A 27199-nucleotide genomic window follows, 5' to 3' on the forward strand; every position below is an offset into this window, starting at 1 on the left:
ACCAACAACAGTCCATGTTAGCACTGTTAGCGCTGAGCTAACCAACTGTACACCAAGTTTATCTGTGGATAAACCATTTGACGCTGCATGCAGACGCAGGAGACAGGTGAGCGACACGAGACTGAACAGTTTTCACTGGTTATAAGGGCTTTTTATTTAGCCTGCCTGCAGTGCTAACTGGTTGGCTTTGATGATGGTTTGAGATCGGAGAGAAGGGGACCTGTGTGGTATGAACATAGTGTAGATGCTTTTGCCTCGTATAGAATCGTCAGGCACGACGAGCGTGGTGTCGAGGTCGAATTGAACTCCATAAACTGGTCTTGTTCAAATGCAACATCCACTCAACTAGGGCCTGTGTGCTCTCTGATGTCAGAACTACAATCAAAGCTATTGTTAAACTAGGTTGCATGAAATGTGTCGTTAGTGAACACGTTGAAGAATGTTCTGATCTATGCAGCACGGGGCAGAAAAGTACCCTATGCTGTTAGCTGCTACTATGCTAACGAGCTACTGCTAGCTGTGTCTGTCTGACGTTACGTAGCTTTGTAAAAAATGAACATATCTTTACCAGGTGAGAACATGATATAAAAACGAAGTTTCTTCATGTTTAGTATCAAGTTGCCTCAATTTGGTAAAGGGTGAACTTGGTAAAGAATGTTTATGTGGCTGAAGTACAGTAGCACAGCTGCTACATTATGTTTATTTCATAAGGGTTGTTTCCTAATGCTTAAAAACATTGTCATCTCTGTTGCTTTGTGTCCTGCCATCTCTTTTGGCTTGTTGTCACCTTGTTTTGTACACTGTCATGATGATGACATGCAGTGGTGTAAAGTAACTTGAGTACCTATACTCAAGTACTGTACTTAAGTACAATTTTGAGGTACTTTTACTGGAGTACTTCCAATTTGCAATACTTTTACTTCTACTCCACTACATATCAGTAGTAAATATTGTACTTTTACTCCTATTATTTGAAAACTTTAGTTAATAGTTTCTTTGTAGATTTTGATTATTATTACAAAACATACATAAATCACCTGCCATTTTGGTCATTTGAAAATAGCAGATCTACATCTGCTACCAATACTTGTGTACTTTTACTCAAGTAAACTTTGAATTCCGGACTTCTACTTATAACAGAGTATTTTGACATTGCAGTATTGATACTTTTACTTTAAGTAAAAGATTTTAGTACTTTTTCGGATGACGTTTATATATTTAAAAATGTCAGTGGAAATGCCACTGTGTTGTGGAATAAATAATAACATGGCAACATTTCTGCTCTGTGAAGGGCTTTTCCCTGCCTAGGGAGTGATTGCCATGCCTATAATTCATTTTCAACTAGAGGTGAGCGCGCAGGTAGGGAGGCAATCTGACAGGCGCAGTGAATGAAAATACACAAGACAAGGTTCATGGTTGTACTTTATTGTTACGTCTTTTGTACAGGTACATAAGAGTAAAACTTGTTTTTGTTTGGCATCCTTCATCCTGCATCCTTCATCCTTTTTGGCATCCTTCAGACAAAGTTCTATCCGATTCCAACTACTGCCAAGTTACTGTAGGCTTTGTGGCTTTTTACTGTGTCTCTGAACAAAAGCACCTTTTCCTCCTTTGCTGTTTCTTGATGCTCACTCGTGAGAGTAAATCAACAATGTGCATCTTCCTGCGCAGAAAGTCATGGGTCCGAGGAGGAAGTCGACGAAGATTCAGCCCGTGGGGCTGAGCGGTGGTGGGGCGCCCGTCCCCAGACATGACGAACCCAAAGACTACATCAATGAGCTGTCACATGAAGTCCTTTGTCACGTCTTCAGGTAGTCCTGCTTTCTTGTCCCAAGAGCTGGCCTAATCCAGTGGTTCCCAGGGGTTTAACGTGTTGTAATTAAAATCTTAAGGCCAGTCCACACTCTCTCCCGAAACCGAAGCTTTCGTCGGAAAGGTCCGATTCAGCTACAAAATGACGTCACTCGCGACTTCTGAAAAGCATTACCCCGAATTAGAGTTCGGAAAGATGCACGTCGGAAAGTTTCAACTTCCGACGAAAAGTTCAGTTTCGGAGTGTGGACAGTTTAGTGTTTTGCCCATTATTTGGGGGACCAACCATATGCATTATCCTCACAGTCTGCCAGTGGGCCCCAGCCGACAGGTTGGGGAATTACTGCTCTAACACGCATTGATTTGGTTATTTATGTATTTGTTTATTTTGTTTGTTGTGGTGTATAGATACCTGCCCATGAAGGACATCATGTGTATGGAGTGTCTGTCCAAAAAGCTGCACGAGGCTGTTACTCTCTACCTCCGAGTCGTCAAAGTAGTGGATCTGTGTGCCAGCCGATGGTGGGAGTACATGCCTTCAGGCAAGGACTACTCTGAACACTGTAATAATAATAATACACTTCATTTAAATGCTTCTAAACATTGTTACAACAGTCAATTAAAACAAGAGGTAAACGAGTAAAAAAAAAAAAAGATTCCAAAAGTTCAAGAAGAGAAGGTCTTGATATAAAAGCGTGTTTTCAGAATGATTTAAAAGATGACACTGATTTAGACTTAGCTATCCTTAGATACTCAGGCAAGTCATTTCAGAACCTTGGAGCCTGGGCCGCGAAAGCCAAAGCTGACAAGGTGGATTTTGGCAGCCCATGGATCTAGGGCTGCACAGAGTTGGTCAATAACCGAGTAGACTAAATAGAAAATGGAAGACTATAACATTGAAGCGGTGTACTTGCAAACACTCACTCTAACACTATACAGCAAGGACCCCCTAGCTGACAGAAAGATTAAGCAGGGACCCCCCACTACATATTATGTAGTGTTGTGTTGGATTCATGTAAAATTACCCCCTGTTGAATATCCTTGCTCTATAGCAACGATTAACCAAAACTGTTTGTTTAACCAAAAAAATCACTTACACTTCTTTAGCTCTCACAGGGACATGGCCCCAATCCAACCCTGGATGCTGAGTGACAAGCAGGGAGGCATTGGGTACCATTTGGGCACTTTAACCACAAGGCCAGTGAGCTGCTTAGCTGATGTCCTGTGGGGTCTACTTGTACATGAAGCCACCTCACGCTACAGAAGCAGGAGTGCAGACCTATGTGCCATATGGCTTGGCAAGGCTACTTATTACTACTACCTTTAACTGTGCTGCGTGCTGTGGTCTGGTGCAGGTTTCACAGACAGCAGCTTTCTGTTGCTGCTGAAGAAGATGCCAGACCTGGAGCAGCTGTACGGCCTTCACCCTCGATACCTGGAGCGAAGACGAGTGCGAGGCTTCGAGGCTTTCAGTATACCTGGAGTACTGGAAGCACTGCAAGCCTGTCCCAATCTCTTGGTGTGTGTGTTTGTGTATGCGTGTGCACGTACGAGAGACCGAGAGCAACATTTATGTTGTTAAATGTTTCAAAAATATTCAATTTTTTTCAAATATGTTCATGAATTCTTGCAAATAGCCGATCTACAAGTTCACAACGTGTCGCATCACGACTGGTTGTGAGCATGTAGATCGGCTAATTTCAAATAGCCAAAGTATTATATTTTTAACGTGGTAAAACTGATGTTGATGCTATATTTAGCTGGAGACCCCCCAGAACCCCCTCAAGGACCCCTGGGGGTCCCCGGACCCCACTTTGAAAACCAGTGCCTAATAAATGAAGGCCTCTGTTAACATTTAGGGTGTGGAAACGTCCCACCTGGAGCTGGTGGAGGCCATATGGAACTACATGCCTCAGGTTCACATCCTGGGGAAGTTCCGCAACCGAAACGGCGCCTTCCCCATTCCTGCTGAGAACAAGCTGACCATTCCCATCACCGCGAAGATCCAGACCCTGCATCTAGTGGGTGAGTACCTAGGGCTGTCACTGTCATGACGTTTCACTTGACGATTAATTGTCACACAAGTAATTGTGATTAATGATTTAATTTGTTTTTGGCATCAAACATATAGAGAATATACAGTATGTTTGACTTAAAGGAGTAGTTCACCTCCAAAATGACTTTTTTTCAATTGATTAGTCACGCCATGGAGACTAGCGTTCAATAATATTTTTAGTTTTTTGTCGAAAAATGTGATAACAATAAATTTACCCCCATTCGTTCCGGATGGGGACCCGTTTCGAAACGGGTCCCCATCCGGAATCAATGGGGGTAAATTTACTCGAATCAAATTTTTGTCTTAGGAATGTGTCAAAAAACTAAAAATATTATTGAACTCTACTCTCCATGGCATGAGTAATCAATAGAAAAAAAGTCATTTTGGGGGTGAACTACTCCTTTAAGGCTTTGCAAATGAAAAAGTTTGAGAACCACTGAACATAGAAACATAGTTAAACTAGAAGCAGTGCTCTTCCGAGCACAGGTCTCCACCAGGCCGTGCGTCCTGGTGGTGCTACTGTATAATAGGCCAATGTAAAAAGGGTGGCATATGTTCTTCACCTTAGATCTTTCATGGCAATCTGATGCTGCATGCATGATTTTAAGCATTGTGTTCCAAAAATGAGTTTTGCTAAAGTCTACCTGCTGGTGGCGCTATAACAGGCCAATGTGAAAAAGGTAGCATTTGTTCCTTGACCTAGTGGGAATATGTGTGGCAAATTTCACGGTAATCGCAAGCTGCGTTGATGATTTGAGGCATTTTGTTCAAAAACGGAGCAATCCTGCAAGCTTTGGAAGCCAATATTAGCCAATCAGGATGGAATATGAAATACAGACGGATCGGACTTGATCACATGACTATAGAGATACTGTGTACCGATTTGCGTGATTTTTGGATAAAATCTCAAGGAGTAATATCCAAAAATGTGTTTTACATAAGTCGGCCCAAAGGTGGCGCTATAAAAGGCTGATGTGAAAAATGCAGGGTAAAGGTTTATCCTTAGCCTCTAGGGAGTGCGCTTACAAAGTTTGAAACTGATCGGTGGAGTTATAGGTAAAACCACAAATCGGCCTGTTATAGCGCCACCATGAGGCTGATTAAAAATGATTTAAGTGGTATTTCTTCCTCGGCCTAGTGGGAACGTGTGTGCACGATTTCATGATAATTGCACTTTGCGTTTGTGATTTGAGGCATTTTGTCCAAAACGGCTCAATCCTACAAACTTTGGAAGCCAATCTTAGCCAATCAGGATGGAATATGCAAAATCGGACAGATCCGTGTCGATCACATGACTGTTGAGATACTGCCTACCGATTTATAGGATTTTTGGACAAAATCTGTAAGAGTAGTGCACAGAAATGTGTTTTGCGAACATCGGCCACTAGGTGGCGCTAGAAAAGGCCCATTTGAAAAATTTAGGGCAGAGGTTCTAGATTGGCATCCAGGGAATGTGTGTGCTCACTTTGGCAGCGACCGGGCCAACGGCGACTGAGATTAGCTGCACACAAACTGCGAGGACGGACACACGGACACACGGACGGACGGACGGACGGACACACGGACGGACGGAGGGGAAAACATACTCTCCCCCATGCCTTCGGCTGGTGGAGACAAAAAAAACCTTAGAAGGATTTAGAAGACATATAAGAATCAGCCTCAGGTCTTAGTGAAGCCTTTGTGTTTGCTAGGTGTGAACGTTCCAGAGATCCCATGCGTGTCCATGCTGCGTCACCTTTATCTGAAGTGGGTCCGTCTCACCAAGCCACAGCCTTTCAAGGACTTCCTGTGCGTAAGCCTCAGGACGTTTGTGATGCGCAACTGCGCCGGACCAACCAACTCCCTCAAGTACGTCCCCTTGGTAACGGGCCTGGCGTCGGCTCGTAACCTGGAACAACTGGAGCTGGTTAGAGTCCCATTCCTGGGAGGACTCATTCAGCATGTAGTGGAAGACAGCTGGAGATCAGGTGTGTTCAATTGGGGGTCCACAAACGGTCCTTGGAATTAAAAAGGTTCAGAATCACTGAGCTAAACTTATACCGGTCCCGGACCGCAAACACTCAGGGCTCTATTTTGATTGTCTTAATTACCAGTACATACACTCGCAATCTTGCATAGACTGAGAAGCATTATCCCGAATTAGAGTTAAGAAAGCTGCACGTCGGAAAGTCGGAACTCTCAGACGAAAAGTCGGAGTTGGATGAGGGTCCATTTGGACTCATGTTGAGTTCTGCTTCCATTCAGAATGGAGTGAAAAGTGCTGCTGGAGGGATAGAGCAATAGATTTTCATTTAGTGTTTAATGTTAGAGGCTCAGAAAGGTTTGTGTGCAATGTGTTGTCAGACTTGTCACTAGCATGCAGCCTGCTTTAGTGTGAGACTGTGAGTGTTTATTGATTTGATTGTTATATTGTGTGCGTGTGCGTGTGCGTGCGCGTGCGTGTGTCCATTTTTCAGGGGGCTTTCGTAACCTTCACACCATCGTGTTTGGAGCGTGCAAGAATGCTTTAGAAGTGGACCTGGGCTACCTCATCATCACTGCTGCACGCAGGTAGGCAACGAGCTGAGCATAACACTATCAGTCAGTGTTAAATGTTTTTAGTTTTTGTTCAAATAAAAGTGTTAAATAGCTCGGTATTCTGATGGTATTCATTGCTATAATGTGAGTCTCCCTGTCTTATCAGCTCTTTCGTAAACATAAAATGCATTTGTAGGTCAGGATACCAATTGTATCAGCAGCGAGAACTCACAGGATACACAAGTGAAATTGGAAGTGATGACATAAAGACATGAGAGACAAAATTGCAAGTGGGACCCTAGAAAATGGAAGCTGATGAATTGGTCCTCTCTTCTGATTGGATGAAATATGTGACCCACCAGAACATGTTTGGAGAGACTCATAGACTCCTGTTACTGAACAAACCCTCTATAGCAATGATTACTATCATAATATAGAGCGTTAACATTTTTTAAACAAGAAACCTTTTGTTTTACCTTAAAATATCACTTACATATTGATTCAAGGTCATTTTGCTCTTACATCAATTAATTATTTATTTGTTGGCAGTAATTAACCGTGTCTTTGTGCTGTAGGCTCCATGAGGTGCGCATCCAACCTTCTCTGACCAAAGACGGAGTCTTTTCAGCTCTCAAGATGGCTGAACTTGAGTTTCCTCAGTTTGAGACTCTGCACCTGGGATACGTGGACGAGTTCCTCCTGCAATGTTAGTTCTATGCATTTATCACTTTAGTATATATATATATATATATATATATATATATATATATATATATATAAAATCATTTAAGTATATTTGTGGCATTTTATGCTTTGTTAGGGCGGGGCAAGTGGTGATTGACAGTGAGAGTAGGATTAACATGTTGTCCCATGATTCAACACAGGCCACAAGCCTGAATCGAGGCGAGGACCTTCCTACATTTAAAGTCCTACTGTAACTGTTTCAAATAAACTAAAGTTATTTTTTCATATAATCTCACCGGTATTGTGATGGGTGAAGGCTGATTTAAGCAGTGACACCTGGCCTGGAATCCACCTACAACTCATCCACTGACCATACGGTGTGTTCTGTGCGTTTGTTTGTGTAGGTAAGATGAGCCACTCGGAGCTGGTCAGATACGGCCTGGCTGACGTCATTGAGAATCCGGGCATTATCACCGACATCGGCATGTGGGCGGTCAATGAGGTGTTCACCAACATTAAATACCTGCTCATCTACAACTGCCCTCATTTGCACAACCCTCATCACTGGATCACAGGTAGACAGAACACACATGCAAATATGGTTGCTCAATATTTTATAGTATATTGCCTATCTAACATTAAATCCACGAATAATGGGCGAACATTCCGGCAAAATAGGCAAACGTACTTTTTACAGTGGCAGAGCTACAAGCTCGAAACAAGCTTATGTTGGCTATATTCTGCAGAAGAGATTTGGTGTAAAAAAGGACAGATCGCTGGGGGGACTGCGGTAATAGTTCTTGAATACATCAGAATCTTCTGATGCACCTGAACACATCATCAGTGATGTAACCTGAGGTCATCAGATGTTTCGGGTCTTACAACATCAGACATCCTCTCCCATTCAACACAGCTGCGGTTGATCAAACCGCGACTTGTGTTCAGGTGGCACTCACTTGTCCCCATGGTTCTCCTCTCCGAATCCAGAGCCATCTCAAGGCTTTCTCAGTTGCTTCGGTGATGTTCTCGATGGCTCTGCTCCTTGCTGTTCCTGTCATGCCCAGGGAGTGAGTGCCCCACAAATCTGCTGCCAACTTCGATGGGCATACACCTTGCCTTCCAGCCCTTTGAAAGACAGTCGAAGACCAGGTGTTCATATGTGTTCCTCTTCCTTTCATGGGCCTCCCCCAAGCGGTCCTCCCACGGCACTGTCAGCTCCATGATTATGATGTTCTTTGTGCTCTCTGAGACCAGAAGGATATCTGGCCTCAGGGCGGAGCAGACAATGTGCTGGGGGAACCTCAACTGCTTCTCCAGGTCTACAGAGAGATGCCAGTCCTGGGCAGTTGCCAGGATCCCTGCTGGTGTCTTCTTACGACCTGCCTTTTGCCGATCTCCTTCTTTGACAAAAGCGATAATATAATATACAATAAAGTATATAGGGTACACAAGTGGTTACGATTTTCAACATTACCTCAGTATTAATTTGCGTTCCATGGTTAACGTGAAAATGAGCATTATGCTGTGTTGTGTTTTCAGATCAGTCGCGGTGGTCGCGCCTGGTAGACTTGACGCTGGTACGTTGTCACGCCATCAAACTGGACTCCTTCTCCCAGTTCATAGAATCACTGCCCAGCCTGGAGTTCATATGTCTGGACCAGATGTTCAGAGAACCACCCAAGGTACCGACATCACATGTTTTATATGTTCCTAACCTAGGAATTCATCTGTGTTTCATACACACCTAACCTAGGAATTCATCCCAGTTCTGAGATCCATTTTGACATTTTCAAAGTTAAAGGTGCAAGTGATTCTGTTTTGTTGTTAACACTTTGAGTGCCATAGTTTTACCATAACTAATGTAGATTACTGGCATTACAGGCATCCCATGTATTAAAATAAGGGTTAAATAGCTCTATATTCACATAGTAATCGTTTTTTATAGAGCGTTGGTTCAATAACGGGGGTCTCTCCAGCTCTTTAGTAAACAGTAAATAAAGTATATCTGTAGTGGCAGAGAAGGAATTGAGAGCTGGGGAGACCCCTGTTACTGAACTAACACATATAGCAATGATTACTACAGCTTTCACCTTTTCACAATAAACCTTTTGTTTTAACTGAAAAATATCACGTAATCACTACTGTACCTTATGGTGTTTGCATCACCATTCGCATCTCGACAGCCATATTTATTGTTGATATTGACACCTCAATGATGAAACTGTTGGCCCTAATTCAAGGGTCTTCAACAGGGGGTCTGGGTCCTCCAAATCTTTGTGTGTGATAGAAAGAAAAAAAGAAAATCTAAATTTTAGCCAGATTCATAACCAGATTCGGAGAACTTTAGCCAAAAATAGCAGATCTACAAGCTCACAACGCCTCGTGAGCTCACAACGCCTCGTGCCTACAAGCTCACAACGCCTCGCACTGCAAGGCATTGTGAGCTTGTAGATCTGCTATTTACGACAAAGGGTGTCAAACAATGAAACGATATGGAATCTTTGACAAAGTTGTGTGGGTCCCTGGCTGCTTCATCTCTCTCTCAACTAAGGGGTCCTTGGCCTGAAAACTTGTGCTCTTGTCTTGCGGTGCCAGGGCTGTGCCCGGGTGGGCCTCAGTGCGGGGACGGGCATCGGCGTGTCCTCAGCCCTGGTCAGCAACCAGAACTCCAACAACGACAACGAGAACAACAACAACAACGAGGCCAACCTGCCCCCGCCTCCAGCGCCTGGCAACAACAACAACATCAACAACAACCAAAGACAACCACAGCAGCAGGATGGCAAGTTACACATGCACAAGCACACAAACACGCGCGCGCACTCACATACACGTAGGGATCTATTTTGATTGTCTTACTTACCAGTTCTTATGCCTTAACTTAAAGGCCTGTCCATACTGTCTCCGACCAGAAAACCTTTCGTCAGAAAGGTCCGGTTCAACTACAAAATGACGTCACTCGCATCTTCTGAATTACCCCGAATTAGAGTGCCTAAAGCTGCATTTTGGAAAGTCAGAACTCTCCGACGAAAGGTTCGGTGGTCGGAGACCGTATCATGGACAGGCCTTTAAGTTAAGGCATGAGAGCTGGTACTTAAGACAATCAAAATACAGCCCATAGTCTCTGTCTGTGAGTGGGTACATCCATCCATCTTCAACCAGTTAGCTGGAGCCGGGTCACGGGGGCAGCAGTTCCAGCAGAGAACTATGAACTCCATATCGTCATGATTGGGTGGAAACCTTGTATGTCCAAAACTGTTTGTTTTGTATTTTATCATTTTTAAAATGATTTAAGCAAGTGAGAATTCCCAATGATCTAAGAGCACACAACGCCTTGCCTTACACACAACACCTGTGCTTGAAGATCTGCTATTTTCACTAGTTCTGTGCGACAGTCTTGTATGATGAAGCAGGGCTTTACTTTACGAAAGCCTAATCTGGGGCACTGCTCAGGAGGTACTACTAACCCGGTTCCCAAAACCCAGAACTTACAGTTTCAAAAGTGTCTAAAAGAGCGAAAATAGCAGATCTACATGCTCACAACATGCCACAATGAGACATGTTGTTGGCTTGTAAATGTAGTTTTTAGATAGATAGTAAGTAGATCTGCTATTTTCACTTATGTCATAATCTTGTTTATGCGTACCTCCCCCTTCAGGGGTAGTGCTGGTTATGATGGAAATGTAAACAAAAAACCATCACAGAACCTCACAGGTCCTGGAATTGGGTTACCCTTCGTCGTCAAAAAACGCCAGAGCCTATTGGGTACCAATACCATAGTATAGGGCAGGGGTTCCCAAACTTTTTGTCTCAGGGCACCCCAAACATTTTTTTTTTAATCCGAGGCACCCCTACATTATTATTTTCACTCCCAGCACCTTATATTTATAGCATATCGTTGTTGTCGGGTGGAAACCTTGTATGTCCAAAACCGTTCGTTTTGTATTTATCATCTATAAAATGTACTAAACTAGTGAAAACAGCAGATCTACAAGCACACAAGGCGTTGTGTGCTTGTTTTGTGCGACAGTCTTGTATGATGAAGCAGGGCTTTGAAACTTGGAGATACAAGATTTCTGCCCAACAGTGACAATATTTTAGTGATTATGTTGCGAAGAAAGCATTGAGATAATAGCCATTTTGGTTATTATTATTATTATTACAATTATCTCGCGGCACCCCTGGACTGCCGTTGCGGCACCCCAGGGTGCCCCATCACCCACTTTGAAAACCCTTGGTATAGGGTATAACGTGGTTATTTAATGAAAGTCCCATTTTTCCTTCCCCAGAGGCAGTAGAGCTGAACGGAGTGGAGGACGAGGACGAAGAGGAGGAGGAGGTGCTATTGGAGGAGAACATGGAGGTTGAGCCTCAGATGGAGGTGGTGAAAGAGGAGGTGCTGGAGGAGGTGGCGCAAGCTGGACCGAGTCAGCCCAGTCAACTCCCACGTGCTCCCGACGAGGAGCGGGCAGGTCTGCACCAATGGCTGTTCTAGTTCTTATTAGGGCTGTAATTATACATTATTCCAGTGTTTCTCAAACCTTTACATTTCAAGGTCTCCCCTTAAATCTGACAGTATTGGGTCCATTTGGTTCCATTTGTACGCTGTTAGAGTTACAGACTTGTATGGATCAATTTAGACCCCCATAAATGAACCTAGAATCCACTTTGAGAACCACTGCATTATTCTGTCGATTTAATTTAATGATGGAGAAGAGTGTTATTTTTTGTATATATCAACAATAGATCAATTTCGTTTGACAGCTTGCTGGGCTGAATTAACAGTTTAAAAATGTTGAAATCTCTGAAAGTGATATCTCCGTGCCATGGTCCAGGTCCCAGTGGGTTCAAGCGTCAGAGCGGAGCGAGCGCGGGCGCAGCGCAGGCCACCAAACCTCCCTGTCCGGTCATCTCGGACTCGGACAGCGAGGAGGAGACGGCGGGCCAGGCTGGAAGGCCGAGTCCCACCGCAGCATGTCCTCAGCAGCAGGACACGGACAACACACACAGCCGTACGTCTGAGCCTCACAACACATCCACTGTACAATCCTGAGTGTTCATTTAAAGGGGCAATACTAGACCACATTCATTAGTAGTTGATATAAACCTTCACATCACAGGTGAAGTAAAAGAATCGTCAACTTAAATGTTGTTAATCATGACAGCCCTAATCACCATGATATTTTTCCATGATGCCATTTTTCAGGGAAAGGGAAGACGCCCCTGCGGCGGCGAGGTGGCGGCCCCGCGGTAGCGACGCCAGCGCCGGCCGCGGTGGTGGGAAAGACGCCGGAGCCTCGAGACGCCGCCGAGAGCTGCTGTGAAAAGAGCTGTCAGGTGACCAGCGAACAGATCAAAGCCGACATGAAGGCTGCTACAGAAAACGGTAACAAAGGCTCTGTGGCGTCCGGGGCCAGGCAGGGAGCCGCGCCCACATACAGGCCGGGGGCGGCCACAGCCGCCGCCGCCGCTCCCGGCAGAGCCGCGGAGGCCGGCGGACGGCCGGGAAGTGCCGGGGCCGGTGCAGAGAGGGCTGAGGAGGACGTGCGTATCAGGCGGAGGGTTGTGGCGAGGGTTGCCCACAGAGCAGCCGCCGGAAACGGAGCAAACAGCGGCTGCGCAGAGGGCGGCCCGTCGGCAGCCAGGACCGGAGGGGCCGGGGTGGGAACGGGGGCCGGGGAGATGGGGGTCGGGAGAGAGGCTTCGTCTAGAGTCGGAGCTGCTGCTGCTGCTACTGGATCCAGAGGGACGTCTGGAGCCGGCGTACCCAGGGGAGGAGCGGCTTCAGCTGGCCAGGCGCGCACGCAGCCGTGCCCTCCTGGGTTTCAGTCTGTGGCCGGTTCAGTTCCACCGCAGTCGGGCAGTGGCGTGGACGGTTTTATTCCCAGGCGACCTTGGACTCGTTCCTGCAGCAAAATGTCCTCTATTCCGTTGGTTCCTGAGGAAGGTAAGATGCATTACAGCCAGGTATGATTTTGCTCGTTTGAAAGGATATACTGGAAGTACAGACGCACGGATGGACGTACAGAAATTTTGCACATTTATCATAGGACATGCTGATTAGGGACATAAAAAAATATGTGTCCAAACTTTTGACTGGTCTGTTAGGGTATATATATTTGTTTTATCGAGAGCTCTACTTTCCCCCAGTGGCAGGCGAGTCAGTAGGATACAACAGCAGTGACCACACATAAATGTGTTTGGGGAGGAATTAATTGGCATAAATAACAACTACAAAGGGGAGAAAAGGTGGGTAAAATATTATTGGCTACTCTAGATAAATAAATATAATAATAATTGATTTGCAAAAACCTGAATCGGTCACATATAAAGGAACTGAAGTAAAATGTGTGTCAAGGGATTGTGCAAGGCATTGCAACATGCTGCCATATTTTGAGCCTGGCCTCAGATAACACAAAACAATCACTAGGGGGCACTTGTGTTTCATTCTCACCTTATCCTTAAATCATGGCTCCAGTTTACAGCCTAGTGGCACAGGTCAGAGTGTGTTTCATCTGTTGTACTGTATGTTTGACAAAGACATTTGGTAGAGACTAGAGAGTGAAAAAACGATTATTGTGAGTGTTTTTTTTTATCACGATAAACGATAACGATTATCGTCCCATCCCTATGTACAAACAAGTACTTCCCCCAGCCATGATGTGCAAGAACACCCCCTGGACATCATTAGTTAATGAGTATCTACTCTAACCGTTAGTAAATTAACTGATATTGACAAACTCAAAGCGCTCTGAAATCAGAACAGATTCTTAGAACGCACCCAATATGGTCTGATTCATTACAATTCATGGGTTGCATTTGTAGTCCTACACCAGCCATTTTGAGGACCAACACAGGTATTTTGATTAACGTAGATCATTGGTTCTATGCCAATCAGACACATTGAACACCTGTGTTGGTCCTCAATATGGCCGGTTTAGGACTACAAATGCAACCCATGAATACATCATCAACCCCTTTCAATTGTTATGCTGAATATTTAGGGATATTTTACAACCGGTCTTATTAACAAGTCTGTATGTTTTGTTAGGAAATTCAATCTATTAGTAATATTGAAATAATTGAATGAATTCATATTCCTATTACCTGATTTAATATGCTATTCTAATAATTATGTATTGTTTATTCTGTTTAGACCTGTCAAGAACACAGCCTCATGTAACAAAGAGAAAAAAGCGAACTGCTGACAAATCAACCAGCACATCAGATCCTGTCACTGAAGATGACCACGTACAGGTACAATACCATTTAAAGGTTAAGGATTTAGCAGAAGCTCTTATCTAGAGCCACTTGCACAGTGGAAATTGGTAGAGTAAGCATGAACTGTAGTAAATAAACTGCAAGATAAGTTAACATCGTCATATTGCGTTCATAGAGAAGGATATAGTGCTTCAAAGAAACCGGGATACCAGCTAATGAAATAACCTAAAAACAAAAACTTGAGAACAAGTGACCACAATATATCTGCATAATAAACTGCATAATAAACTGAAATGTGACAAGGGGGAAGCAAGGAAAAAGAAGTACACAGTACATTAAAACATGTCACTGAAGATGATCGGGTAACTGTACAGTACACTCTGGCTAACCTCACTTGTTTCTATTCCAAATTAACCTGTGTGATCCGGTCTTGTGCCCGCCTTCTCAAAACATTTGAATCGAGTTGTTTAGTCTAGCCAGTCATTACAAATTTAGAATAAAACATGGGCATACCAAACAAAGTATTCCAAGAAGAATGTGACGAAACTATGCGTATATAATACTCTTCTGCAAAGCTGTTACTCTTACAGTGGCTACAGGTGTTGTCGGCACCACAGCCGCAATAGCAAAGTGTCTTTAGTCTTAAACAACCTAATGAAATAAATACACTATACGGTATGACACTATGACAGCCTAATGATTAATTTCTCTCAGTGTGTTAACATTATTTTTGGAATGTCATAATATTTTGTTAAAGTTAGGATAAGTGATATTTTTGTTGAAAGGTTAAAGCACTATATTGTGATAGTAATCATTTTGTAGAGTGTTTGTTCAGTAACAGAAGCCTCTCTGTCGCTCCAGCTCTTTAACACCATGGATGCCAGAGGTGTCCATAAATAATGTCAGTAGGGATGACCTTGATTAGTTGATTAGTCGACTAATCGATCAAAATGGGTCTTAGTCGACTACCAATCTCTAGTCGAATAATGTATGTTTTTTGCATGATTCAACTGAGAGATTGGCCTATTTGTTAGGGGGGAAATATCATGATTTATATCCTATTAATCTAATACACTCTTTTCATGTAAAAGTGCTTAATTTCTGTGCAACAACAGTAAACATGCTTTCTTGTTTAGAACCTAGCCTAGCTACATCACACTAGTGATGGCCAACAACTTGGCTTTGATGCTATCTTAGAATAGATGTCGACATATTTCTATATTCCTATATTTAATACTTATTTTAACCAAAGAAAGTCACTTTACTTTTAACATGAGCCATATACTCTGGTGGTAGTTATTGAAATTGGTAACAACAGCTACATTTTCTGTCACAGGTTTTATCTCTGAAGAGCAAGAACCTTGTGGGCATCACGCTGACCAACTGTGGAATCACGGATCTTGTCCTGAAGGACTGTCCTAAGATGATGTTTGTTCATGGTGTGTATTGCGTGTGTGTGTGTGTGTGTGTGTGTGTGTGTGTGTGTGTGTGTGCGTGTGCGTGTGTGTGTGTGCAAAAGTTACAAGGCTATTTGTTTACTAGCTGCAGTCCCTTATCATTGTGATTGTGCTTGTTTCATTAGCACTCCTCTCTGTCTTTACCATGCTGACCTCCTGTAGACATTGTTTCACTTTAACCAATTTAGGCCGTGTACACATTATTACGCATTGATACTTTAACCATTATTTTATGCTTTAACTGTTTAACTGTTCACGAGCTTGTAGATCTGCTATTTTTGAAGTCTTTTGACCCGATTCTATAAATCTCTCCTAAATCCGAACAGGTTTCTGAAAAGCTTACCTTTCTATGTCAATGGTTCTCAAACCTTTTCATGTCAAGGACCTCAAAAATGATATGTATTTGGCCACGGACCCCCATCTCAAAATATTTTGTACAGGGACCCCCAGAAGCAAAATTTGATTTCGGAAATATTCGCTTTAAAAATACATATATTCAAAGATTTGCTCACATTTTCAGACCTTTTCAAAAATAGCTGATCTACAAGCTTGCAGCACGGCACTCGGTGCTGCGCTGTGAGCTTTTTGTCACTCTACTAAATCTTTGCCAAAACATAGGTGATCTACAAGCTCACAAGTTGTGAGCAAATGTTCCACCCCAGGCTAATGGATGTTGGGGATATTTTTGATTATCGCCATAATATCGTAAATCACGATTTCTTTGGTCACAATAATCGTCATATGACATTTTCACATTGTCCCATCCCTACTAATACTTTAATTAGTAGCTTCTTACTCTTCCTCTGGTCCCTCTGTGAAGCCACCAGGTGCAGAGTGCTCAAGCAGCTGCGGGTGGAGAACGCTCCCATAGTGAACCGTTTCGACTACGCCCAGTGCAAGAAGCTCAACATGGAACAGGTCCTGGACCAGATTCTACGTATGCCCCCCGAGAGGAACCGCATCATCTACATGCGCCCCATGCACCAGGTTAGTAGCATCATGGGATGTTGTCTACAATTTACAATTTAGGCATTTAGCAGACGCTTTTAATCCAAAGAGACTTACAATAAGCAGGTAATACATCAATATAATAAGCAAGATAATATGTCGGTACATCAACAACAATATAACAATGCATAGGAATATCAATCTAGAAAAACAATAACATAGGTAGACCACGCACATAATCAGTAAAACAACGTTTCTAAAACCTAAAAATGCTATCTAGCTTCATATAATGGTCATTGAGCGAAGGGGAGTCTTACAGTAGTGCTATGGGTTTAGGTGGAGTCTGAAGAGGTGAGTCTTCAGTCCATCACCGGTTCTGACCTGTGGGTCGGGACCCCCAGGGGGGTCCCCAAATTATTTAGGTGGGTCCCCAGATGATTAACTTAATGTGCAACATTGTTTTCCTCACTCAACAGTAAACAAACCAACACAAAGTTTAAGTGTATAGAGGGTATCTGCACATTTCTAAAGTTTGGAGGGTGCCCGCTGGCCTACTGGTCCAGGTGCATACCACTTAGGCATTGCCACATAGGCATGAATGCCTGGTGGCGGCGGCGGTTCGATTCTGATCCGGACGACCTTTGCCGCGTCTCTCCCCCCCTTTCCTGTCAGTCTGCTGTCCTATCAATAAAGGCATAAAAGCCCCCAAAAAACAAATCTTTAAAGTGACAATTTAATACCTCTAAAATGACAAATTACACATTGGCCAAATTGTCAAATATTAGAGGCAGAAATTGTGAAAATAGCCGATCTACATGCTCACAACGCCTCACAACGTGAGGCCTTGTAAGCATGTAGATCTGCTATTTTCACTATAGAACCGTGTTATACAAAATGTAATTCCTCAACTCATTCATTATGAATTACTCTATACGTGTCTGTGTTCCAGATTGATTCCTTGGCTCTGGAGCGTCAGTTGTTCCAGGGCCCGTACCCCTACCACATCGCCATCGTGCACGAGTTCAGCAACCCCCCCAACGTCCGCAACAAGGTGCGCATCCGCAGCTGGATGGACACCATCGCCAACATCAGCCAGTGAGTAGCCATACTGCACTGACAGGGGGGGGACGTCAGTCTTTCATTTCGTTTTCATTTGTTTTTGTTTTTTACAACATTCATTTTAATTTCAATATTTCAATATTACATCCATATTACAATTTAAAAAATGTTAAAGGAGAATTCCGGTCTAACTGGCTTTCTTACCTTGTTTTGTTGTTAATTTGTCCCCAAAATAAGCATTATTGTCCATTTTGGCCGACCTGACCACAGCCCACAAAACGGGAGCAGAGGGGCTTATTTCCATCGTTTTAAAATCCTTTTTTTTTTTTTTTCGTCTCATATCACCCCTTCATACACACACTATAGATCTAGCAACAACATTATACTCCAGGCTTAAAAAAATTGATCTTAAAGCGATGGAAATAAGTGGACGATAGAAGCCCCGCTTCTGCCGTTTTGTGGGCTTTGGTCAGGTTGATCAAGTTGGACACTGATGCTTATTTTGATCAAATAACACCCATTTTTTGGAGAGAAAGTAACAACAAAACAAGGTAAGAAAGCCATTTAGACCGGAATTATCCTTTAACTAAAATTAATCTAAACTGGCCCGGGCTGCCAGTGTGGTGGTCCGGGCAGCCGGGCACCCTAGGCTGCAATGCCTGACAGCATGTTGCGGGTTCGAATCCCCTTCCGGACGACCTTTGCTGTGTGTCACTCCCCATCTCTTTCCCATGTCAGTCTACTGTCATATCAATAAAGGCATAAAAGCCCCCAAATTTTAAACTAAACAATCACTAAGCATTTAAAAGTTTTGAAAACATAACTAAACCAGCAAACCCACATTATAAGTAAAACTGAAAAATGTCAAACCAACAAAGATGGCAAAACTATAATAACCTGACACTGCCCCCATCCACCCCTCCCTCCTTCCCATCTGTGTCTGTGGATGTTCACTGTGATCCTGTCCTTCCTGCATTCTGTCTACTTTCTATAAACACTTGTCTTCTTAAAGGGTGAAACTGCATCTATTAATAGCAGGGCTGCCTCCTGAACGAGCCTGATTCTACGGATGGTTTACTGTAGTTTTAAAACGTTCAAATGACCAGGGACCTCTTAAGAGTGTCGCTCTGTGTCTGTGCCAGAAGGGAGCCGGGCCAAAATGTGAGGGCCTTGAAGTCCTTGAGGTGTGCTTGAATGGACGTATCCTCTCAGAAAATGATGGTCTCATCTCTACCATGAACCAGATGTTCCGGTTGTTCACATGGATTAAAGTTCTACGTCTGATTTCATATATTTATAAGATGAAAGAGAATTGGATTAAACTAGCAATAGAATACATTAACTCTATCAACGCTTTGAACGTTCCCGTTCGCCCCATTTTTCCCGGCGGCGCGATGCCAATTGTACGTTCTTTGGCTCGTTCTTTTGTACCTTGGTTTGATGTCTGTAAACTGATGAGGGGTCGTGCGGGTGTGTACCGTTGAGACAGCTCCCGTAAAAGTACTCTCAAAAACCCACTGGACGTTAGCATCAATGGAGTAACCAAACACTTCCATGTGATTTCCTCTGGATCTATTGCTCTGTAGCGACTGAGCTGCCTTGACGAACAGGAGCCTACTGGGGCCATTTTCACATTAATTCTTGCATGAGGCTGCCCTCTACTGCTGGTAGAGCCACGGTACACCTCTTTAAGGAAAAAATAAAAAAATAATAATGAAAAAAATAATAATACATCTTTGTCTATAACATCGCAAAAGTAAGGTGCTTTTGCTGGCACAAAACCCAATAATAAATAACATCTGGCACTGAAAAAGTTAAGAAGCATCTTCCCCAAAACTCTAATGGTCTCTGATATTTCATAAAAGCAAAGGTCAAAGATTTAAGTTTAAAATGTTCACTTTAACTCTTTGAGTGCCACCCCTTTCACCACTAGAGGGCGCCCAGTGGCCATAGAAAATCCCATAGAGATATGCTGGTATATGCAGAAGCCCTGCAGCCATGACTTGCCTGAACACTTTCCTTTGTGCATGTACAGGAAGAGGATGAAGTTAGCTTGAAGTTAGCTATTGGCTACCAAGCATTTTAGAAGCCTTATTTTCGTCAACTTAGCCATGATTAAACCTTGCACACCTCATGCATGGGAAAAAAACAGAGAAGAATGAGCTCTAAAAAATCCAATGCAATCCTGGATTGCATTGGAGTGGATTTGTGCAGTTTGTTCACAGCTTTCAAACAAAAAAATCCGATTGGAAATCCGTTCAGGCATTCTTGAGATAATCGCCATTATGTTTTACATGTTATGTAAACAAACATGGCTGCCCTGTATGTTAGATGGGGTTGTATGGGGGTGGAACATGCAAAATCGCGATTGAAATCATGTTCACCAGATTTGATGGGGTCCAAAAAAAAAAAAAAAAAAATTCAATTTTTTTTTTTTTTTTTAAAGCCGAACTAGTTCGGGATCGGCACTCTGCGATACGCTAATAAAGCCGAACTAGTTCGGGATTGGCACTCAATGAGTTAATAGTATATAATATTATATTGTATATATTTTTTCCCCCCAAAAAAGATAGCAGATCTACAAGCTCACAGCGTGGCACCGACGCGATGTGACGCCTTGTGTGCTTGTAGATCTGCTATTTTATAGGGGTCCCTGGAACAAAATATTTTCAGATGGGGGTCCATGGAAAAATATTATCAGTTATCTTATCAGTTTTGGAGGTCCTTGACGTGAAAATGTTTGAGAACCACTACCCCAAAAGCTCACCATCTGTTTGGGCTCCCCCGATAGCTTTGATAGAAGTTCAAGCTGTTGCTATGTTTTTTCTTTCATTTGTTCGTTCTTCCTGTCTCTGTGTCCCTCAGGGAGTTGATAAAGTACGAGTTTTTCCCAGAGGCCACGAGGACGGAGGAAGACGTGAAGAAGTATCCCAACTACCCCTGGGGACGCGACATTTACAGGCTGGAGGGTAACGCACACACACTACCACTACTTTATGGGGTGTCCGGGGGTGCGCACAAAAGCCTGAGTATATGTTAGAAGTGTTATAAAAGGAAATACCTAGGGGTGTCCCGATCACGTTTTTTTGCTCCCGATCCAATTTGATTTTGAGTATCTGCTGATCCCGATTTTTCCCGATCCGATCTTTCGGCAATGGATTAAGGAAAAAGAATGGAAAAAAATGCTTCCCATTTTGTCCCTTAACTCATTCCCTGCCAGGCCCGATAGTCCCGAGATTATTCCAATGTCTTTCCCCGCCAGGCCCGATAGTCCCGAGAATAAAAAAAAAAAAAAATTCAAAAAAATTTTTTGACCCCAAAAAAATGGAGTAGGCATGATAGCAATCGCGAAATTGCATGTTTAACCCCCATAGCAACCCCATCTTTCAAGCATGGCAGCCATTTTGGCAGCCATCTTTGTTAAACATAGTGGCTGTTATCTCATGAATGCCTGAACGGATTTCCATTCGGATTTTTTTGTTTGAAAGCTGTGAGCAATGTGGACACACGTGGTGCATTATCTAGGCATGGGTGTGCATGATCCGTGCACACCCAATTACATGGAAGTCTATGGAGACGAATGGCAGGTGGGAGTACGGAGGTATGTTAAAATGGCGGTCAATGTGTTAAGGTTGTTTTTTCTTTTTTTTTAAATGACAGTATCCATTCTATCCAACATGGATATAGCTTCTTTTTTCACTTGGTGTGGTATTGTATCAAAACAAAATAAAAATAAAGCTCATCAGCTTATATTTTTTAAATAAAGACAAGGGGTTTCCTGATTTTTGCCTCCCGATTCCGATGTTTTGAAAATCATGTTATCGGCTCCCAATCCGATCGGTACAAATACCCCTTCAAACCTTATATACTTAGTTAACTGGGCTCTATACAGTACTTTGTCCCCTCCTTTTCCTCCCTCTACACCAAGCAGATCTACAAGCCCACTGTCCATGTTTCACCGAATGTCAGCCTGTTTTTGCTGAATGTCCGCTATGTTGCACACTAGGCTAACGCGGACCAGTTCGTGTAGGCAGATGGGCGGGCGCGGCGAGTCTCACCGCAAGTCTCCGACCAATAGCATGTGTTCTCCTCCCCCCTCCCCCCTCTGCTGCTCTGCTCAGCGCAGAGAACGCTGCTGCGTCATGACGTCAACACATTCGGTGTGACGTTCTCTGCACTCTGATTGGTTAGGGAAATTCTACACTTCCTCCAACAGTGATCATAACGCGATCGCCCAGGCTTCATTTTCTTCCGATCGCCAAATGAAGCCTGGGTTTCTGAGGCTAGCTATGTTGTGACATGCCCAAAGTAGAGATGCTAGTAGTGTTCATGTGGTTAAACCTTATTTTATCCATAAATCAAACGTTTGTTTATCTGTAGGAGTTGTGGATGGTGCCCCTTATAGCATGATAACAGACTTCCCCTGGTTGAGGACCCTACGGACGGCCGAGCCGAACGGTTACGCACGCTACGACTTTGAAGATGACGAGAGCAGTGAGTAGACCTGACGCATGATGAAATGTCCCACCACACTGTACATACACTGTCAGAGTTGCAAATGGATCAATTAAATCCTAGTCTCTATTCTGCCTCTTCCACCCTGGTCAGCCTGATGGAGGGGAAAGGAACCGGTTGGAATAATGTGTTCCTTACAGGCGCTACGTCCAACCGGGGAATCTCTCCCCTGTCAGGTGAAAAGAAGCGTCTTGGACTCCATGCATAGAAGGAAGCGTGAGGTCGGTCCGTTGCTCTCCCCAGGTTGGCAGAGGGGGTGTAGCGCCCAGGATAAAAAATAAATAATAGCGTACAAAACTTGTGAGATAAAACTTTAGAAGTAACAAATATTGTTTTTGTCTGTGGGCTCCGTTCAGAGCCAACCTTGGTCAAGTTTGCCAAGCACAGAGGGTTTTCAAGGGACCACGCTTTGGTGTTCATGTTCACCACATCTGCCTTTCTCTCCCCGTTTTGCCCTTTTGTCCCGTGGCAGCCACCATCTACGCGCCGCGGCGTAAAGGCCAGCTGTCGGCTGACATCTGCATGGAGACGATCGGGGAGGAGATCTCTGAGCGCCGGCAGAGCCGGAGGGGAGTCTTCCAGAGAGTAGTGGTGCTGTTCGTCCATCACTGCGACACGCGCGGCGAACCCGTGGAGGACGACTACATCTAGAGCCCGCCTCTCCTCTTGACAAGAGGCCCGACGCCAGAAAACTCAACTTTGCGCCTTCTGGGCGCTCCGAAAACAAACACCGTCGCATCCAAAAATGTAGATGCCGTGTTTCTGGAGCTACTGTAGGGCTAAGCAAGTCTACTGTTGGGATCCAAATCCAGGAGTTTTGGTTTTGGTGTCAAACTCTGGGAACTCCTGTACCCTGTAAGGCCAAAACCTTTGCCTTAGCTTGGCGAGGGGAAGGAGTCCCCCCTCCAGATGTTGGTGACGTTGCAGGCCGGCGCATGCAGAGATGGATGCAGTCTGGCGTATGCAGAGACTGGGGACGTTGCAGGCTAGTGTATGGCAGTGCAAGTCCTAACTGGTTTGAACTAATTAGGAGCAATGCCTGAGATAACCTCGGGTAATGTTTAGGTGGCTGGCAAAGTCGGCTTCTCTTTGGTTTGATTGCATTCATTTGGATTTGGCGAAATTTGCTTTATTGTCTTTCTTGAACCAGAAGAACTGATTGATCCCAAGTTCGGTTTTGTTAATATTTCAGAAAATGCGACTGCCCCCTCTTGTTTCTATTAACCCAGCAATTGTTAACAAACCACCATGAATAATACATAGGAGTCTTTTTTTCTTTCTTTTGTTCAACCGACATAATTTCCGTTAATTTCTAATGCTTCCAATTACTTGTTTGATTTTAATGAACATGTCAAGACTCGATGTGTCGTGTAGCTCCATGTCGTTTCAGACCAGAAGCTGAGTGTCCAAGCTAAGATCTGTTGAAAAGAAGCAGGGATCATACTGTAGATGTTGTTGGCGTGGTCTTCAAAAAGGTGTAACTGTCCCAGTTATTATTATTATTTTTTTGCTGTCATGTCTACCTCTGCTGCCACGCAACACCACGAATGGCTATCAGTTAGAAGAAGTGCCCTTAGACTGCTCTGTCTCAATTGGCTCTTTTCGACTAGAAGAGTTGAGCTTAACCAACCTCGTCGTGCCGTGAAACGTATATTTCACAGGTGCTGGATTAGTTTCCTTAACGCTACAGCTGGGTTTCAGATTAAACTTCTCCAAAGCTCATTTGGAGCCCTGCTGAGGAGGTTCGTATTAACCCTGAGTTCTGGAAACCAAGAACTCGTAACTTATACTTTTCTAAACTAGTGAAAATGGATCTACAATGCTACAACGTGACATGTTGCGACCCGCTGTGAGCTTGCAGATATTAGGCTATTTTTGTTTTGTTTTTATTTTTGTTTTTTAATGACGTCCCTTCAGGGGTTGTTGTGGTTATTATGAATATGAGTGAACAGAAAACCATCACAGAACGTCACTGGTTCTGTAATGTTTCAGGTTATGGAAGGTTGGGGGAGGGTCTCCCTTCGTAGTCAAAAAGAGCCAAAAGTGATGTTACTGTGTTGTTTTTGTTTTTTAGATTTGTTTTTCTCTACCCTCTGGGTTTGGAAGCTTGTGCCAGTGTTGTGTGTGTGTGTTTGTGAGAGAGAGAGAGTTTGTGTGTGAGTGTGTAATATTGTTGCAGTTGCGTTTACCTCAGTAAGCGATTCACATTAGAAAGCAGACATTGGCTGCATAGATAGAGTTTTGAATTCAATCCTCTCCCTTTACCTTTACTGGGAAACGAATAGAAAATAAATAATCTTTCCTTTTTGACACCTAATTAGCTTCAGTGAAAGGGTTTCACAGAAGGCAATCAAGGCGTGGCTTTAGAGTGCAGGCATGCCTGCTTTCATGAAGGAATGAATAAACCTTTAACCAACGAACCCTAGCATCGCGGGCATGTATTGGCAAACATTCGAGCGAAATTCTTTTTTTGCTAAATAACTTTAGCTATTAGGGTTTAAATGGTTAACCCACAAGGATTTGTACACGTATAATAAACGTGTGTGGTGTGCTATGGTACTCTGCTGTGAGCTCTACTTTGAATGGTAGTTAGGCTGATTGTCAGGGAATGCAGGAATTCCCAGAGAAAGTGGAGGGTTGACTCTATACAGTACATACTGTATGGATAGCCTAAATAAAAAGCATACAGGTTGCCTTACAAACGGACCCAAGGCACCCGTAAGAGCTCAAATACTTCTGGACTGTGGTTCTCAACCTGTGGGTTGGGTTGCCAAATAATTTTGGGGGGTCCCGAGATGTTTCGCTAAATGTAACATTGTTTTCTCAACAGTAAACAAACAGACCAACATACAGTTTAAGTGTATAGAGGTTATCTACACATTTCTAAAGCGACAATTGGAGGACCTCTAAAATGACAAATTAACATTGGCCAAATTGTCAAATATTAGAGGCAGAAATTGTGAAAATAGCCGATCTACATGCTCACAACACCTCGCAACGCGAGGCGTTCTGAGCATTTATATTGGCTATTATCACAAGAGAACCTTGTTATACAAAATTATATGCCTCAACTCTTGGTGCTCATCAGGGTGGCCGGGGGTCCCCAATTAAAATATGTTTATTTTGGGGGTCACAGCCTGAAAAGGTTGAGAACCACTGCAATAGAGCAGTGGCAGATCTAAAAGAAAATAACTTAAACATAATTAATTAACACATACGGTATTTCCGCAGACCCCACTTTAAGAACCACAGCTATAGAGTTGTCTTCACTGGTAGCCAACGCATGTGGACTGAATCCACAAACTATTTTAAGACTAGAGCACTTCTCTCCCCCTCTCCTCCCTCTCTTTTTGTTTTTCCTACATACTGTAACTCTCCTGATGATGACCATGGTCTGTTTGGCAGCCTGACCAATAGCTATGAGTTACATTTATTTAAATGCTGTCCCCTTTTCCCATCCTTCTCCAAATTAGAGGTGCTGTACTGTAAGAGATAATTTCTGGTCAACACAAACATTTCTTTGTTAAAGTTAAAGCTGTTTTCCCCCCCCAATAGTAATCATTGCTATATAGAGTGTATTCAGTAACAGCGGTCTCCCTGTTTCTCCAGCGCTTTAATGAACGGAAAATACAATTTTAGGTTGGTTACAAATTTCATTCAATCAGGACAGTGAACCCCCACAAAGAATTTTTTTTCAGGCAAATTTATACATTTGTCTGCTCATTTATTTGTTTTATCACTTGTTTATCCTGTATCCTGAATGAGTTCCCACTTCTGGTTGGATAAAATGTACATCCCGACCTGAAGACTTTTTTCCTTTTTTTACTAAAGACCTAGAGAGATGGGAAGACTCCTGTTATTGGAGAGAGAGAGAGAGAGAAAAAAAAACACTCAGAATATAAAGCTAACAAACATTTATCTCCACAAAAAATATCACTTAAGAGCACCCTTTAAAATATTGAGAACATTAACGTTGGATGGAGAACGTCCTGTCTGAACTATGAAGAGGATACAATAGAGTGAATGTGGTGTGGTGAGTGTTTGCCATTGCCATGCTGAACTGTCTGAGTGGGAGTGAATGGCTGCTTGCGTTGTCGTGGCCTGGCCTCTGTGTATAAAACACTGGTTCTCAACGCCGGGTCCGGGGACCACTGGCGGTCCAAACGGAGCCTTGCGGGTCCGTAAGTCCAAAAGTGTACAAATGGTACGGTTGCATGTCTCCATTACGACATGTCTCCATTACGACACTAACCCCTAAACCTAACCTCTATGCGACATGTCGGAATGGAGAGCGCCCCCCCAAATGGTACACCCTTATAGTTAAACGGGCACTGAGGATTTTACAGTGGAGATTGGTGTCCCAGAGTAGTTTAGTTCAGTGTTTCTCAAACTTTTAAATTTCAAGGTCTTCCCCTTAACTCTGGCTGTGTACAAATGGAACCAAATTAAGCCTTCAGGGTTCATTTGGTTCCATTTGTCCACTGCCAGAGTTACAGACTTGTATGGGTCAATTTAGACCCCCATAAATGAACCCACCAACAGAGTTCCCACTCTGAGAACCACTGATTTAGTTCAATGATTTTCAAGCTTTTGAATTTAAAGAACCCCCAAGTTTGGCCACCGACCCCCATTTGATACACTTTATTTATCTCTTGAGACCCCAATTTACATAGTAAAATCCACCCTGAGGGTGTAATTTACTTTAATTACACCCTGAGAGTTACAGACCAGCAAAAGTGTCCAGTTGGACCCATGGTGGTCCTCGAACCCATATGTTGAGAAACGGGTGTATGCAAACCACTCTGCATAGACTCTGTGGATGTCAATAATGAGCTTCCATGGTTTGGTTTATATGTTTATAAGAAAAGTACAAAACTATTTCACTTGATGAAGAAAATAAATAAAGGGAGATAAGGGACATTGAGAGGAG

General features: G+C 43.4%; 1 protein-coding gene across 1 annotated transcript; it reads left to right on the forward strand.

The window, feature by feature from the left end:
- fbxo38 (F-box protein 38) lies at window positions 1–27199 on the forward strand. The gene is made up of 21 exons (XM_080746729.1): window positions 1–106; window positions 1672–1811; window positions 2221–2375; window positions 3168–3331; window positions 3672–3837; window positions 5560–5835; window positions 6325–6418; window positions 6961–7091; window positions 7474–7644; window positions 8609–8751; window positions 9665–9851; window positions 11359–11541; window positions 11905–12081; window positions 12276–13016; window positions 14226–14326; window positions 15627–15729; window positions 16568–16734; window positions 17645–17790; window positions 20620–20723; window positions 22135–22248; window positions 22742–27199. Exons 2-21 carry the CDS (start codon window positions 1678–1680, stop codon window positions 22918–22920), a joined length of 3636 nt encoding a protein of 1211 aa, XP_080602855.1. The 5' UTR covers window positions 1–106; window positions 1672–1677; the 3' UTR covers window positions 22921–27199.

The sequence above is a fragment of the Nannobrachium achirus genome (assembly GCF_963921795.1).
Source record: "Nannobrachium achirus genome assembly, chromosome: 17".
In the NCBI taxonomy this organism is placed as follows: domain Eukaryota; kingdom Metazoa; phylum Chordata; class Actinopteri; order Myctophiformes; family Myctophidae; genus Nannobrachium; species Nannobrachium achirus.

Excerpts from the sequence above, each read along its gene's own strand:
- fbxo38 (XM_080746729.1), top strand. The coding sequence starts at position 1,678 with ATGGGTCCGAGGAGGAAGTCGACGAAGATTCAGCCCGTGGGGCTGAGC. Across the intron at positions 1,812-2,220 it reads GTCCTTTGTCACGTCTTCAG|ATACCTGCCCATGAAGGACA; the intron begins GTAGTCCTGCTT and ends TGTGGTGTATAG. Across the intron at positions 3,838-5,559 it reads CCAGACCCTGCATCTAGTGG|GTGTGAACGTTCCAGAGATC; the intron begins GTGAGTACCTAG and ends TGTGTTTGCTAG.